We start from the raw sequence: 15,485 nt of genomic DNA on the forward strand, positions 1-15,485 counted from the left end.
TGAGGGGAGTCTGAGGACCAGGTGGAGGGGGAGTCTGAGGACCAGGTGGAGGGGGAGTCTGAGGACCAGGTGGAGGGGGAGTCTGAGGACCAGGTGGAGGGTGTAGCTCTCAAAGCAGGTTTATGACTTCTCTGTGGAAATGTGAAGTCTTTGAAATAAGTTGCTTTTATTTTTAGTGCGAAGAGATGGTACTGCAGCACCTAGATTCTAGGTTCTAGAATGACTAGGTGCTCATGAATCTGAACGAGGCTCTGACCTTTGTAGCTGACCGACCGCCTGTTACCAGGATTACATTATACGAATACATTATAATCTTTGAAAAATACCAAACCCTAGAGGTCCAAAGATTTTTAGTTCCAGTTCTTAAATCAGAAAGAAAATATGAACAGGGTATTTTAAAAGCATAGTGGGAAGTCCATTAGCAGTGAGAAGGGGAGGGAAGGCCTCCCGCGGCTCCTGACCAGGGCTCTGTCAGTCTGGGCTACAGTTGCTGGCTGGTCTTGCTGGCCCTCCTTAGCCAAACATGTTCCAGCAGTGCCTAGAGGGCTGAGGGAGGCAAGGAAGGCATTTCCCAGGGGGGAGACCAAGATTAATCCAGCAGGTGCAGGCTTCCTCCTCGAGGCTGCATTACCCTCCCAGCCAGAATGTAACTCTGGCATCTTCGAGGGGGTTGGGTGTAGCTTTTATCAGAATTTTAATATATACGTTTTTTAGCCCCAAAAAAGGTGGGCGAACCATTGCTCCCAAGGTAAACACCCAGCTCATAGATTTGCTGGGTATCTTCAGAGGTGCCAGCCAGTGTGTGGCAACTGACTGATAAGAGGTCAGTGGATTGTTTTTTGTCAAATTTAAGTGCCAAATAGAATCATCAGTAGTTCGAAAGGGCATGGTAAGTGACTGATGATTTCCAGTGGAAGGCTTGATTGTGGCAGTCTGCCAAGAGACCTGAGGGATCATGGTCGGGGCCTTTTTCCTCGTTCAGGACCCCGGAATGATCTGGATAATGAAAAGCTGCCTCAGGTCACGCTCACTCAGAGAAACTGAGGCTTATAAACAAGACGCTAATGGAGTAGTGGACCCCGGGAAGGTCATTGCTGGTAATTGCTCTCATCCCTATCCAGAGCACCTTCTTCCTAGTTTCTGACTCCTTAGCGAGCCAAACTACCTGTCAGAGTTGTCCCCAGAGCATGGGAAGGATGTGCAGAGCATGGAGGCAGATGAGCCCGGAAGCCTGGGAGTCACCCCAGTCTCTTAGCGTGGAGCATGGCTCCAGTGACAGGCCATGTTCTGCACAGTCCTCAGCAGCCTCCCCAGCACTGCCTCTCTGCGTGTGACCTTATACCATGCTTGAGCCTGACCAGCTTCTCCATTTTTGCATGATCTGCCCACCAGGGTGCCCACCATTACAGTCACACTGTCTGTGCCCTATAAGGGCAGACACCGAGTCCTGTTGTACTCAGCTGAGACCTGGGGTTTGAGGCTTATCTGCTCCATCAGGATTCATCTGATGAATGAAAGAACTTTGATCTGGTCTCCAGGGATTGCAACAGGGTCTACAACACTCTGCTCATATTTTCAGTCAGGTTCCTAATTTATCATTCTAAGTATGGGGTTTTCCTCATCTCACTCAGAGAAGAGGTATTATTTACAAGTTCCCGGGGGAACCCACCCCCTGGACTGCACACTGTCCTGGGCCACTGCACATATGTGGGGCTCACCCTTCCAGCACATGCTGAAGTTTGCTGCGTTCATTCCATCCGTTATGTTGGGCAGCGACTCTCAGAAAATGGTTTTTCTGGAGTCATAGTGCTAGAAAACGGAGGAGCTGGGATCAAACCCTGCTTTGCTCAGCCATGCAAGATGGGACAGGCGACTTCTGGTGGGCATGTTTTCTCTTCCGTTCACTCACTAATGGATTCACTCATTTATGCCCATTTCTTCTTCAGAATTTATGTTTTCTTCCCTCTCCTTCTGGGACTCCATTGACATGCTTGATATTATCTTACAGGTTACTGGTGCCTTTTGCACCAGTCTTCTTTCAGTCTTTTTTCCTGTTCACGTGAGGGCAAAAGTCCAGTGAAGAAAATTGTGGAATGGGTACACTTGATAGTTTCATGTGTTCCTTGGGGTTCTGGCCCTCCTCCTCCTCAGAAAGCATTCAGGAGCAGGCTGTATGTGCTCATCACCCTCTTCACACCCTTCCCCTGCCTCTCCCTACATTGTCCCATCACAGTAAATAAAAACATGTTTGCTGGCACAATCTCTCATACTGGAAACCCAAACCAAAAGGTAATTCTTAGAAAGATCTTTCAGATAAGATGCCTAAATTGTCAGGTTATAGGTATGTGATAATCCTTGTGGCTGAAGGAGGCACAACAGCCAGAGTCCTAATAGCTATACTTACTGAATATCAGCTCTACCTGGCACAAGCTTACATGTGTTACCTAGCGTGCTATGAGGCTCTGAGATGGGTGTACTTCCCGCTTATGATGAGGAAACTAAGCCTCAGAGAACATGGACACCAGTTCATTAGAAGCACTGTATTTGGTGTTCACATTGTGGCCCTCCACCTGAGCTTGTGTGTTTTCTCCTAGGCCGTGCTGAATTTATAAATTAAACTGCACTTAATTTGAAATGTAAAAGTTCTTTGTTGCTTCCATTTAATACATGATACACCCTCCTGAGGATTCTGTTTGCCAGTGGTATTTCTGTTACGGTTACTGACATCTGCTTATTTTAATGTATTTTGACATATGTTGAAGTGGGACTAATTTGGTTGTGATTCAGGCTCTGCATATATATCAGAGCTGACCCATCTGCCACACGAGTGTATTTTAGAAAAGGAGTAAATTCCTCATTGGGCTAAATAACACCTTTTCCATTTCCCTCTGTGTATGATCTGTTGTCTAAAGTATCGTGTTGAAAAGTTGAGAAGTGATTTTGGAAGGAGGCAAGTGAGGAATCTGTTGCTAGAGTGTAATTCAGAAACAGACGAGCTAATCCAAGAAGCCAAGATGAGGGAGTTTCAATTTGTAATAGTTGGAGTAATAACTTTTCTTCTGATTTTGGAAAGAAAAAATTAGAAACATAAAATAGACTACTCTGTAAAGTTTCTCTAGTCCATCTCCTAGTCATCTAAGGAAAGATGCATTCTATTCCCAGACCTTCAGAATCCAACTTGAAACCACTCTCTAGGAGCCTTTCTAGACATCCTGTCCTAAAGTCTGATCATTCCTTTTTCAGAGCCCCATGGTGAATGTACCAAACAAACTCATATTTGCACTTTCTGATCTGTTGCTTGTTAATGGCCTGGAACTTTTTTTTTTAAATCTCTAACTAGGTAAGAGACTAGAGGCTAGATGTATTTCTTTTGACGCCCACAAAGTACACTTGCAGGGGCTCAACATCTCCTGCACAGATTCTGTTGCTGAGCCGAGGGCTCTACCTGCCCTCATTGCAGTGGTGGGTTCTATCTGACCCCCTGCCCCTTGGTGGTAGGAGACTCTACCTGATTTTGTAGTTGTGGGGGCTTTACCTGTCCCTCAGGCGGCTGGTGCATTGGTTAGGGTGTGCTGTGACTTGGAGTCCACTCGGCAACTCATTTATCACAAGTATTCATTGAGCATTAAGCCCTGTTCTAGGAACTAGGTTCGAAAGTGAACAAGACAGGATCCTTCCCTTGTGGAACTTATATTCAGGTGGAGAGACTAATGAACAGGTAGAGTGGCGTGTATCACATAATACAAATAAAGATCTGATCTATCTTTATGCTTACGGCTCAGTAACTGTCTCCTGGTTAGAGACTTAGAACACAGTTTTGTTTGATTTGTGAAGTAGTATGAGGACTCAAGAGTGACCATGCTTTAGGGCAGCGGTTCTCAACCTGTGGGTCGCGAGCCCTTTAGGGGTCGAAAGACCTTTTCACAGGGGTCGCCTAAGACCATCGGAAAACACATATATAACTACATGTTGTTTTTGTGATTAATCACGATGCTTTAATTATGTTCAATTTGTAACAGTGAAATTGGGGTCACCACAACATGAGGAACTATATTAAAGGGTCGCGGCATTAGGAAGGTTGAGAACCACTGCTTTAGGGTCTGCTCTTTAGGTATTTGAGTGGAGACTTAAGTGAAGGACAAGCATGCAGAGATCTGGGAGCAGAGCATCATGGGCCAAGGACAGGCAGCTGAGGGCCCTGCAGCAGCCATGGGCAGTGAGAGTATCGGAGTGGGAAAAGCCAGTGTGGCTGTAGAGGACGCTGCCAATGGCAGGAGAGGAGTCAGAGTTGGGCCTGTATCCCTTACGGTCAGTGTACAGCTGAGAAGACTTTGGACAGATCTTTGAGCAGGGCAGGCCATGGGCTGGTGGACTGTTTACTAAGCTCATTATGGTGCTGTTGGGGAGGCCAAAAGGAGTTAAAGGCAGTTGTAAGAGGTTAGCTGAGGAGATGGTGGCAGTGTGACCAGGATGGTAGCAGCGACGATGATCAAGGTGACCAGATTTAAGGTACACTTTGAAGGGCAAGGCATATGAAGGAGGGAAGTCCAGGGTGGCACTTAGGTTTTAGGGTCAGCGGTTGGTGCTGTTGGGAGTACTGGGGAGGAGCGGTAGGGAGATGGAGCTTGGTTTGGTGAATGTAGAGTTTGAGACTCCTGTTCCACATTCAAAGAGAGGCATAGAGAACTTGCGCTCTGAGAGAGGACAGGGCACAGTGTTGGACTCTACAGAGCCCATCTGCTAGTGTCAGCCTGTGACAACAAGAGCACTGCAGGGAGCACTCAGAAGTATTTGCTCACTGTTCCCGTAGTAGAGTGCTAAATTAACTTAAACTGCTGCTCTCAAAGGGGGCTCCTGTGGCAATATAACATCGCGAATCTCATCTGTCTTCATGCTTACGGCTCAGTAACTGTCTTCTGGTTAGAGACTTAGAACAACAGTTTTGGTTGATTTGTGAAAATGGATTTTGTTCTTATTTTAATGGGATTTTTTTGATCCAATTAATTTTTCCTCCATCATAGAGAAGTAATTGCAGAGAAATCCTTTGTGTTGTTTCTGTCAGGAGTAACATGCATCTTCATTTATACATAGGGGCTGGTTGGCATGGTAATAACCTGAAATAATCAGATGTCATTGTAGGGGCAAGAACAGTTGCCACCTGGGAAACATGCATTGATAGCTAAAGAGATTCATAAAGAACATGGCAGAGTAAGAGATTTTCTAAATGCTTGATTGTCACTTGGAACAAGTAGTATACATGACATGAGTTGGATTACTTAGATTTTAATTGAGGACACTCTGTGGCTTTAGAGATATTTTTACATTACAGTTTGATGTTCGAGGCACCTTTTTAAAAAAATATATATTTTTATTGATTTCAGAGAGGAAGGGAGAGGGATGAGAGAGAATCATTGATCACTTGCCTCCTGCACGCACCCTACTGGGGATTGAGCCCACAACCTGGGCATGTACTCTTGACTGGAATCGAACACAGGCTGACGCTCTATCCACTGAGCAAACCGGCTAAGGCAAGGCACCTATTTCTTTAACCTAAAGAAAAAGACCTGCAGGCAACAAAGGAAAAACCAAGTAAATAATTCGTTTCATGGCTGGGTGAGCTGCTGCTGTGATGTGTAGCTTATTTTAAAAGCATGTTAGGTGTTATTTATTTCCAGAATTTGTCCATGGTCACACACAGACTTTAGTCTAATAGACGGTCAGCTGAGGCTGACACACCCCAGTGCAGAGGTTCCTGCTGCCGGATGTGAGCAGCAGCCCTCCTGCCTGCCTGGAAACCAGATGCACATTGTGTGCAGTGGGACTCCCTGTGACGCAGGTGCAGTGTCAGCCAGTCTGCAAAGACGTGAGCATCAGGAGTGCACGGCGCTGGATCTAGGTCTCAGAGTTACTGCCTTGTAGTCTGTGTTCAAGAACTTGAAATTTGCAGAGAAGATATATTAATCAGGATTCTCCAGAGAAATAGAACCAATAGGATCTGTGTGTCTATCTGTCTGTCTGTCCATCCATCCATACATAAGAGGAGATATAACAGGAATTGGCTCATGTGATTATGAAGGCCAAGAAGTCCTCAGGTCTGCCTTCTGCAAAGTGGAGGGGCAGGAAAGCCAGGCGTGTCATTCAGTCTAATGCCTGGGACCAGGAGATCTGATGTCTGGAGGCAGGAGCTGACATCACACTCACGCAGAGAAAGTGAATTTGCCCTTCCTCCGCCTTCTTGTTCTGTTCAGGCCTCTAAGGATTGGATGATGTCATCCATACTGGTGAGAGTGATCGTTAGTCTGTGGATTCACCTTCACAGACACACCCAGAAACCATGTTTTCCAGCTCTGTACTTAAACCCAGTCCAGTTGACACATGAAGTCAACCATCATAGAAGGCAATACTTAAATGAACTAGTTTGAGACAGTATAGAATACTTGATGAGATGATGATAACTAGCATTTCTCAGTGTTGCTCTGTGCTGGGCCTTATCCTGAGCATGTTACATGTGTTTAATTCACATAATCCCTTCACCAGTTCTGTGAGGCCACTACTCTTGCCACCAGGGATCAAGTGGTGGAGCTGGACCCTGAACCTGGCAATGGAGCCCTGATAGAGCGAGGGAGGGATCCAGGAGAAGAGATGTTAGCGTGGACCCCACTGTGTGGGCTGGAGGGCTGACCCCCATGCCAGTCTGTCAGGTTTGGGAGACAGCAGGAGGTCTGTTGGCCCGGTGGTGTGGGAAGGGCTTCTCTGGAAGGACTTTGGCAAATTGTTATTTTTCTTTCTGTCCCCTCCCTGCCTTTTCCCCTTTCTTCCTTTTTCCCTTCCTTCTGTTATCAAAATTAGTAAGTGAACATACTTAGAGAAAAATATATAAAACATGAAAATGAAGCTGAGAGAATTATCACAAAGGAACATTTTTTAATGCCACCCAGACTGAGAAATGATGAGTTGCCAGCACCCTGAAAACCCTTTGCACCCTCCTAGTCACTCTTTCTCCTGCCTATTTCCCATTTTTGAATGTTATCTAAGTGGAATCATGCTTTTGTGATGGCTTTTCATTCACATTTTGTTTGCAAGGCTCCTCACAGGCTGCCAGTCCCTGGAGACACATTCATTGCTGCACTGCAGGCTGTCTCAGCACTGTAGACATACAGGCAGCATCATTCTCTGTGGTGGGGCCGTCACCGTGCATTGCAGGATGGTAAGCAGCCCTGGCCTCTATTCACTATTGCCAGTAGCACTTCCCAGTTATGACAACCAAAACTGACATTCAGAATATCCCCTGGAGGGTTACAGTGCACACCCGCAGCTGAGACTCACTGCTGTGCAGGATTTCTTTATAGCAGCTGGGCCACTTGTCATTCTGATCGCATATTTGGGTTGCTTCTGTCTTACAAATAATGCTGCTCCAAAATTCTGGAACCTGCCTGTGGTAAACATGCATATTTTCCTGTTTGGGATCAATGGAAGTGTATGTCTTCCAACTCTAGTAGCTTATGCTGGGCTGTTCCCAAAGTGGTTGTACCAGGTGTCAGTTTTACCAGCAGCATGAATGCCTGCTGTTGTAGGCCTCCGTCCTCAGCCAGCCGACTAGGGTAGATGTTACCTCATTGTGGTTTAACGTTATTTTTCTGATGAGTTCTGTGTATGCTTGGCCTTTTGGATACCCTCTTTTGTCAAGTCCTGTTCTACTCTCCTACTACTTTTCTGTTAGGTTGTCTGATTTACTAATTTTTACATTCTGGAACAGGGTCTCAGTTGGTTTTGTAAAAGTTGCACATATATTTTACCACTCCGTGTCTTGCTTTATTTCTCTTAGTGGTGACTTTTTAAAAAAAAAAATAGATTTTATTGATTTTTTACAGAGAGGAAGGGAGGGGGATAGAGAGTTAGAAACATCGATGAGAGAGAAGCATCGATCAGCTGCCTCCTGCACACACCCTACTGGGGATGTGCCTGCAACCAAGGTACATGCCCTTGACCGGAATTGAACCTGGGACCCTTCAGTCCGCAGGCCGACGCTCTATCCACTGAGCCAAACCAGCTAGGGCGTTAGTGGTGACTTTTGATAAGTCAGAGGTTCTCTGTCATCCGGAAGCCTTCTCTTTCTGCTTTTCGCATTTAGTCGCCATATCTCCCTGACACGTGGTGTGCTGTGTGGTAGGGATCAAGTTTGATTTTCTTTCCATATGGGTATCTGCAGGCCAGCACGTTTATGGGCGGGATTGTCCTTTCCCCAGGCTCCTCAGAGTGGCCTTTGTCCTTTAGCAGCATTCCTCCTGTGCTTGGGCTCTCCATCCAGCCCCGTCACTCGACATTACCACATCATCTCTTTTAGAGACATACAGGCACTTTCTCTTCTCTTAATTTTCTTCAAGGATGCCTTTGCTATTGTTGGCTCCTTTCCATGTAATTTTTAGAATCTGTATGTAAAACTCCACAAAGGAAGCTGTTTTGATTTTGATTGAAATTGCATCTGTAGATTAGTTTCAAAAACTGAAATCTTTACAGTGTTGAGACTTTAGTACATGGCATGATATATCTCCTCACTGATTAGATCTTTCTCTCAATGGTACATTGTTTTCTGCATAGAGATCTTGACTGTCATCTTTCATTAGATTTACTCCTAGCAGCAGTGTTTTCTTCTTTTGAATTCTGTAATTCCTTTGTTCTCTGACACTGGACACTCTTAATCCACTCAAAAGATCTTTATGATTTGCCCCTACTATGTGCAGGCACGGTTCCTGGCACTGGGGATACAGCAGCGAGCCAAACAGTTTCAAGCCCTTGTCCTCTTGGAGCAGGTGAGTGAAGAGAGACAGTAGAGAAAATAAATAAGAAAACATACAGTGTGTTTTATGATCTTTAATGCTACTGAGAAAAAAAGGCAGGGAAGGGGAATAGGGGGCAGTGTTTGCTCTTGGTTTTATTTTAAGATGTTCACAGAAGGCTACTGAGCAGCTGACTTCCACACAAAGGCCTGAAGGCAGTGGGACATTGGCTCCAGGGTTTCTGGGGAAGCATGTTGCCCAGGGGGATGGGCAGTGCGAGAGTTCTGAGGTGGTGGTGGCGCTGCTCTGTTGGAAGAGCAGCAGAGGCCTGTGTGATGAGAATGGGCTGCTGGTGGAGAGCGGGGGTGAAGGTTTGTTCTGTGTAGTTTGGAAATGCTATTTATGGAATGCAGCTATGTGCGCAGAGTCTCGATAGACACTTTGATGTGTCTCCTTATTCAGTCTCTACAGTAACCATGTAGATGATTAAACATTCAGTCTACACATGAGAAAACAAAGGCTGGCTTTGCTAGAGTGATGGTGGGGAGATGTCAGGTTGCATACTTCACCCCTGTGAGATACCTTGTCACAACAGGCTGTTACTGATAAAGGCGTCCATGAACATTCCTGTATGAGTTTCTGTGTGACCCGCCATTCTTTTACAGTAGGTCTGCAGCAGCTTTTCTTAATTTTTCTTCAACAGAGAATGTCTTGAATTCCCCTTCATTTCTGAAGGACATTTTCCCTAAGTAAAGAATTCTGAGTTGACAGTTCTTTTGCTTCAACACCTGGAAAATATTGAGTCACTTGCTTCTGACCTCCTTGGTTTCTGATGAGAAACCTAGTATCATTAAATTGTTTTTCTCCCATAAATGAGGAGTCATGCCCTGACTGGTTTGGCTCTGTGGATAGTGCGTTGCCCTGCGGACTCAAGGGTCCCAGGTTCGATTCCAGTCAAGGGCATGTACTTTGGTTGCGGGCACGTCCCCAGTAGGGAATGTGCAGGAGGCAGCTGATGGATGTTTCTAACTCTCTATCCCTCCCCTTCCCCTTGTAAAAAATCAATAAAATATATATTTTTTAAAATGAGGTCTCATTTCTCTCTTGCTGCTTTCAAGACTTTGTCTTTAGTTTTCAGAAGTTTGGCTGTGATGTGTCTTGGCACATATTTCTTAAGGTCTATCCTGTTTGGCGTTTGCTCAGCTTATTGGATCTGTAGGTTTGTATCTGTTGCCAAATAGAGTAAAATCTCAGCCATTATTTCTTGGAGTATTTTCCAGCCCTGCTGACTTTCCCTCTCTTTCCAGAATTGCAAAGACATGAGTGTTCGATTTTTGTCATAGTCCCACTGGACATAGAGGCTCTGTTTTTCCCTGTCATTCAGATTGGGTAATTTCTATTGTCCCATCTTCCAGTTCACTGATTCTTTTCTCTGGCTCCTCCATTCTGTCTCCATCAAGTTTTTAATTTCAGTTATTGTATTTTTCAGTTATAATGTTTCCATTTTGTTCTTTATGTCTTCTATTTCTTTGCTGAGACTTTCTAGTTTTTCATCTGTTTCCAGCATGTTAAGAATTTTTGTGGAGGCTCTTGAAAACTCCTGTCAAGTAATCCTGACATCTGTGTCATGTCTGTGTTGGTGAATGCCTTTCTCAGTCAAGTTGCTTTACCCATTTCTAAACCCAAAATTGAGCCATCTGTGGGGATGTTCTCAGTCTCAAGTAATTAGGTTTTCCGTGGTTGTTTTAAAAGAGAAATTGTATCATTATAACTCAGCATTTGTTAATCTGTGGCCCAAATGAACCTGAGTTCCATGTTATTCTCCCCCTGTACAGTTTGGGTGCTTATATTACAAGCCATTTGCCCTTTCCCTTAGTCTGTGTTCCCTTCCAGTGCTGTCACTGGACTGTTTCCTTATGATGATGTCACCGTGAAGTTGTTCCTGTAGGGCTGCACCCTTGACTACGTGTGTCTCATTTATGACCTCCAGTGGCTTGTTTTACTTGGCCCTTTTTAAAGGGCTACACTGCTGTCTCTGCAGCTTGCCTAATTATTTTATTTGTTCAGAAATTTCCTTCTCATTTATATTACATCAGCCTTGACCACATAAAATACAATCATCTCATTCATTCAGCAGATATTTGTTGTATTGGAGATAGAGTAATGGGCAAGACAGACAGGTCTTTGCTTTCCTGTAGCTTTTCAGTGGGAGAGGAGAGAAGATAACTCCATAGAATAATTGGTATTCAGAGAATTAAGACAGGGTGATGGGTGACAGGGTAATTTCACCCAGTTTGGTGGTAAGGGAATGACTCTCTGAAGAGAGAATATTTAAGCTGAAATTGATTCTTTTTTTTTTTTTGTAGTTTCCATCTCTCTGTTTACATTGTTCTTCTGTTCTTGCATTAGAGCCTGTTATGGGCTGAATTGTTGAAAATTCATATGCTAAAGCCCTAACCTACCTAGTATCTCTGATTGTATTTGGAACTAGGGCCTCTAAAAAAGCAATTAAGTTAAAATGATGCCTTTACAGTGGATCCTAATCCAATCTGACAGGTGTTCTTACAAGAAGAGATTAGGACATAGGAGAGACACCAGGCATGTGTGAGGACAGAGAAAAGGCCATCTGTAGGACAAGGCCTTAGGGAAACCCACCTTGCTGACACCTTGATCTTGAACTATCAGCCTTCAGAATTGTGAGAAAATATATTTCTATTGTGTTAGCCACCTTGTCTGTACTATTTTGTTTTGGCAGCTGATTAATACAGAGCCCTAAGCATCCTAATTATAGTTATTTTATTTTTAAATATATTTTTATTGATTTTAGAGAGGAAGGGAGAGGGAGAGACAGAAACATCAGTGATGAGTGAGAATCATTGATCAGCTTCCTCCTGCACGCCCTACACTGGGGATCAAGCCCACAATCTGGGGATATGCCCTGACCAGGAATTGAATTGTGACCTCCTGGTTCATAGGTTGACTCTCAACCACTGAGCCACGGTGGCCAGGCCAAATCATCCTATATAATAAAAGGCTAATATGCAAATCGACTGAACAGCAGAACAACTGGTCACTATGATGCACACTGACCACCAGGAGGAAGACGCTCAATGCAGGAGCTGCCTCTGGTGATCAGTGCGCTCCCACAGGGGGAGCACAGCTCAGCCAGAAGCCCTGAGCCGGGCTCACGGCTGACAAGCGCAGCAATGATGGCAGGAGCCTCTCCCGCCTCCGTGGCAGTCAGACATCCCCCAAGGGCTCTTGCACTGCAAGAGGGCACAGGCTGAGCTGAGGGAACCCCCCCTTGAGTACACGAATTTTGTGCACCGGGCCTCTAGTAGTTATTTTAAATTCCCTATCTGATAATTCCAAAATCTCTGTCTTATCTGAGTGTGGTTCTGATACCTGGTTTGTCTCTTTAGACTGTGCTTTTTCCTTTTAGTGTGCCTTGTAATTTTTGGTTGAAGGATAGACATTATTTACTGGGTAAATAGGACTTCCGTGTGTGGTTTTATGTTAATCTGGCTAGGGGTTGGGCTGTGTTCTATGGAGACTCCAGGGGCTTCATATTCCAGTTGTTCTCACCATTTCCCCTGTTTCCTTTGGGTTTCCCTAAGAATTCCTCCTTAGATAGAGTCTGTGCTTTTCAGTCTCCCAGCTATCATCCTTTGTTTATGTAGTTCCTGTAGTTCTTGTTGTGTGAAGAGACTTTAGTCTCCTCTAGGAAAAAAAAAAAAGTTTGTCATGGGAAGCAACCTAGATGTATTTCAAGACGGTAACTCCTCATTGCCCTCTGCCAGACCATGTGAGAACCTTTTGGGGTTCTTGGAGATCAAACCCACAAAAATGTGGAGGCCCCCCTAAGATTGCCACACCCCCAGAAGTTTCTTACTATCGTAGTATTCCACACCCAGCTTCCAGCAGTTTGTCAAAATGATCATTTACATGTTCCTATCCGTTTAGGCTCCAGTGGTTTCTGTTCTAGGAAAACTGATGTTGGCTGTCATTACCCTGCAACCTCATTTCAAGAAAAGTCTTTGATTCTCAGTTTATTCCTCTTTTCTTGTTATATGGGTGGGGTGACAGTTTCCAAGCTCTTTACCTATTGGAGTTGGAACTGGACATCCCTGCCCTGCCCAGGGTGCAGTAGGGCTCTCTTTTCTCCTGCCCTAGCCCAGCAGTCCTTACAATGCCCCAAGGGCTCTGATTCAATAGGGAAAGCTCTGGGTGGGCCTTGGTATTGTGGCAGGTCCCAGTGCAGGTTTGCTCAGTCCACGCTTTCCATTCACGTACTTAAAAGGCTTTTTAAGAACGGTGCTAAGAAAGAGGTACTGATTTTGAGCCCGGTTCCAGTTACAGTATCCAATCAAGCAGTAAAGGCTCCAGGGAGGGAGAAACGATAAGGAGAGCTGGGTCCACCTGGCTAAGGGTAAAACTTTGTGTTGGACTGTTGTTTCAGTCTAGCTTTTTAAATGGTTGCTACAATATATGCAGGGCTACTCGGCTCTGTACTTCATGTGGGAAAAGTGGAATACAATGTGAGTGCTGGGGCCTGTGACTCTGGAACTCAGTGTCCTGCACAGACGCCACATCCATATGTGGTTTCTGAGGGATTTGTTGCAGTGAAAGTGTAATAATACCTGTGAAAACAGTATTGCAAGTGGATAGAATTACCGTCAACAACATGAAAAGCCCTCGTATTTTTCAGCATTTTAAAGTTATGTGGTTGTAATATTTGAGATGGGATATTACTAAATAGATGATGATTCAGGTTTTTCATGCTGCTCTTATGAGCTAAGTTTTTACATCAAGAATTGATGCAATTTCTAGTTCAGCTCATAATTTTCAAAACTGTCAAATCTGTCATTCAGAAAATTCAAGAACCCTTGAGGTTAGATTCTACCTCAAGATTAGGAGTTTCATTCTAACCAGAGTGTTACCACTTGCCCCTAGATCCAGACGCAGAGGTGTGTCTTCATGTTTTGCGACTTGTCCAGTCAGTGGTTCTGGAGCCAGAAGTCTTCTCCAAGTTGGCCTCTGAGCTCCGGAGTTCTCTGCCCCTGCAGCGCATCCTGGCCATGTCCAAGAGCCGCAACCCCCGCCTGCAGGCCGTGGCCCAGGAGCTCCTGGATGACCTCCGAGCTCTGGAGTGTGATGCGTAGGCATGTCCCTCCTCCTTCCCAGGTCCCCACTTGGTGTTCTGAACCATCACCGAGGGCCATGTGTTAGAGATGGCCAGATGTTCTTGACTAGAGATGGACGTGAATGAATATGTATCCACACACCTCCCCCTGGAAGTGAAGGTACTTGTGGGTGGCGAGTTAATCTTGCCAAGGGAAGCCCGAGAAAGAACCCATCCTGTCGCAGCAGCCATGTCAGCTGTGCTGGCTTCTTAGAGGGCTCCTGCTGCTCAGGGGACTTTCTGAGACCTGTGAGTCCCCCCAAAATGGGAGATGAAGTAACCACCAGCCCTGAGATACATTTAATTGAAAAACAATTCATTCTTTCTCTAGTAATTATGACTAATGCCCCAAATGCAAGTTTACCTTTAAACTTTTAGTGACTTGCTAGTTCACATGCCATTGGACATTTTAGTTCTATATTTTTGTGCCTCTTTTATTTTTGAATAAAGAAAGTCAGAAGAGTCATTGATGTGCTCCAACTATTGTTTTTTGAAATATTACAAACTTGAATTGGGAAGCTGTATCTGACAATGATTGGTAGGAGAACTCTCCTTACATTGTTCTGGGTCCTTTATAAACTCAGAATAAAGTCCACTGTTTCATATAACAAATACCATGAAAAGGGCCTCCTGGATTGAAACGCATGCCGTGTAATGATGTACACTAGTGTGTACCAGAGTCCCCGCACCACAGGTTTCCTTCTCGTCTGCTTCTAGGCCACTGGCAAGAACAAAGGAGGATGCACTTCATTTCCCATAGACACCACCACGTGTGAGAGTGGGAGTGCATCTGTATCACTCCTTAAGGCCATGTCAGGAACGTGTCCACACCTCTCTTCTGGTGCCGCTGCCTTCAGCATGACGCTGCGGCTGTGGGCTCCGCGTGTCCTGTGTGAGCAAAAACCCATGCAGGTGTCCCTTACCGTGGCAGCCTCAGATACATTTATAAGCAGTTTCTACTGTGTGGCATTTTAGGATAATTTCATTTTTCTTTTAAGTAGACTTTTGTAGGCAATGTGTGGTTTATGGCTGAGGCTGAATGAAGGAGCTTAAGGGAAGGCACAGTTGCTTGAATTTCACGAGCCAGCATATTGTGAAACATTAGCTCATCAGAGCCAGAGAAAAGTTGTAAAAAGCAATTTAAAATTCATGGAGGCAGAAATTGGTCCATCTGTGCTGCATGGGCCTGATTATTGGTGAATAAAATTGAGGATGTGTTTTTGTACGTTTTCTAGCATGGTATCATTTCCTTTTTGGTTGTTTGATAAGGTAATGGGAGCTAACTAATGTAATTAGTTTGTGCTGCCTCTAGACACAGGATTTTTTCTTGCTGAAGTGAGGTCAGTGGCGTATGGAGAGAAATGACACTGGGCCCAACCTGTGAATGTTTGTAGTTTAGCTAGTTAGTGGATAGATGAGATTAAGAAAGAAGTGCTAGCAAGAGCACTCCTACATGAAGAAACATGACAAATACATGTTTTGAATGTATATCTCAGGAAAAGTACTTAAGGTCAGTTTCAAGGAGT

The 15,485-nt window shown here is 44.8% G+C and overlaps 1 protein-coding gene across 1 annotated transcript in view; it reads left to right on the forward strand.

Moving 5' to 3' along the window:
• HSF2BP (heat shock transcription factor 2 binding protein) overlaps positions 1-14,349 on the forward strand; it is a 72,836-nt gene extending 58,487 nt beyond the window's left edge. Inside the window, exon 7 of the mRNA XM_006758692.2 lies at positions 13,731-14,349. Coding sequence (XP_006758755.1) covers positions 13,731-13,939 — 209 coding nt within the window. The 3' untranslated portion in view covers positions 13,940-14,349. The remainder of the gene's footprint in view (positions 1-13,730) is intronic.
• Positions 14,350-15,485: the final 1,136 nt, after the last annotated feature.

Source organism: Myotis davidii, unplaced genomic scaffold, assembly GCF_000327345.1.
Source record: "Myotis davidii unplaced genomic scaffold, ASM32734v1 scaffold975, whole genome shotgun sequence".
NCBI lineage: Eukaryota > Metazoa > Chordata > Mammalia > Chiroptera > Vespertilionidae > Myotis > Myotis davidii.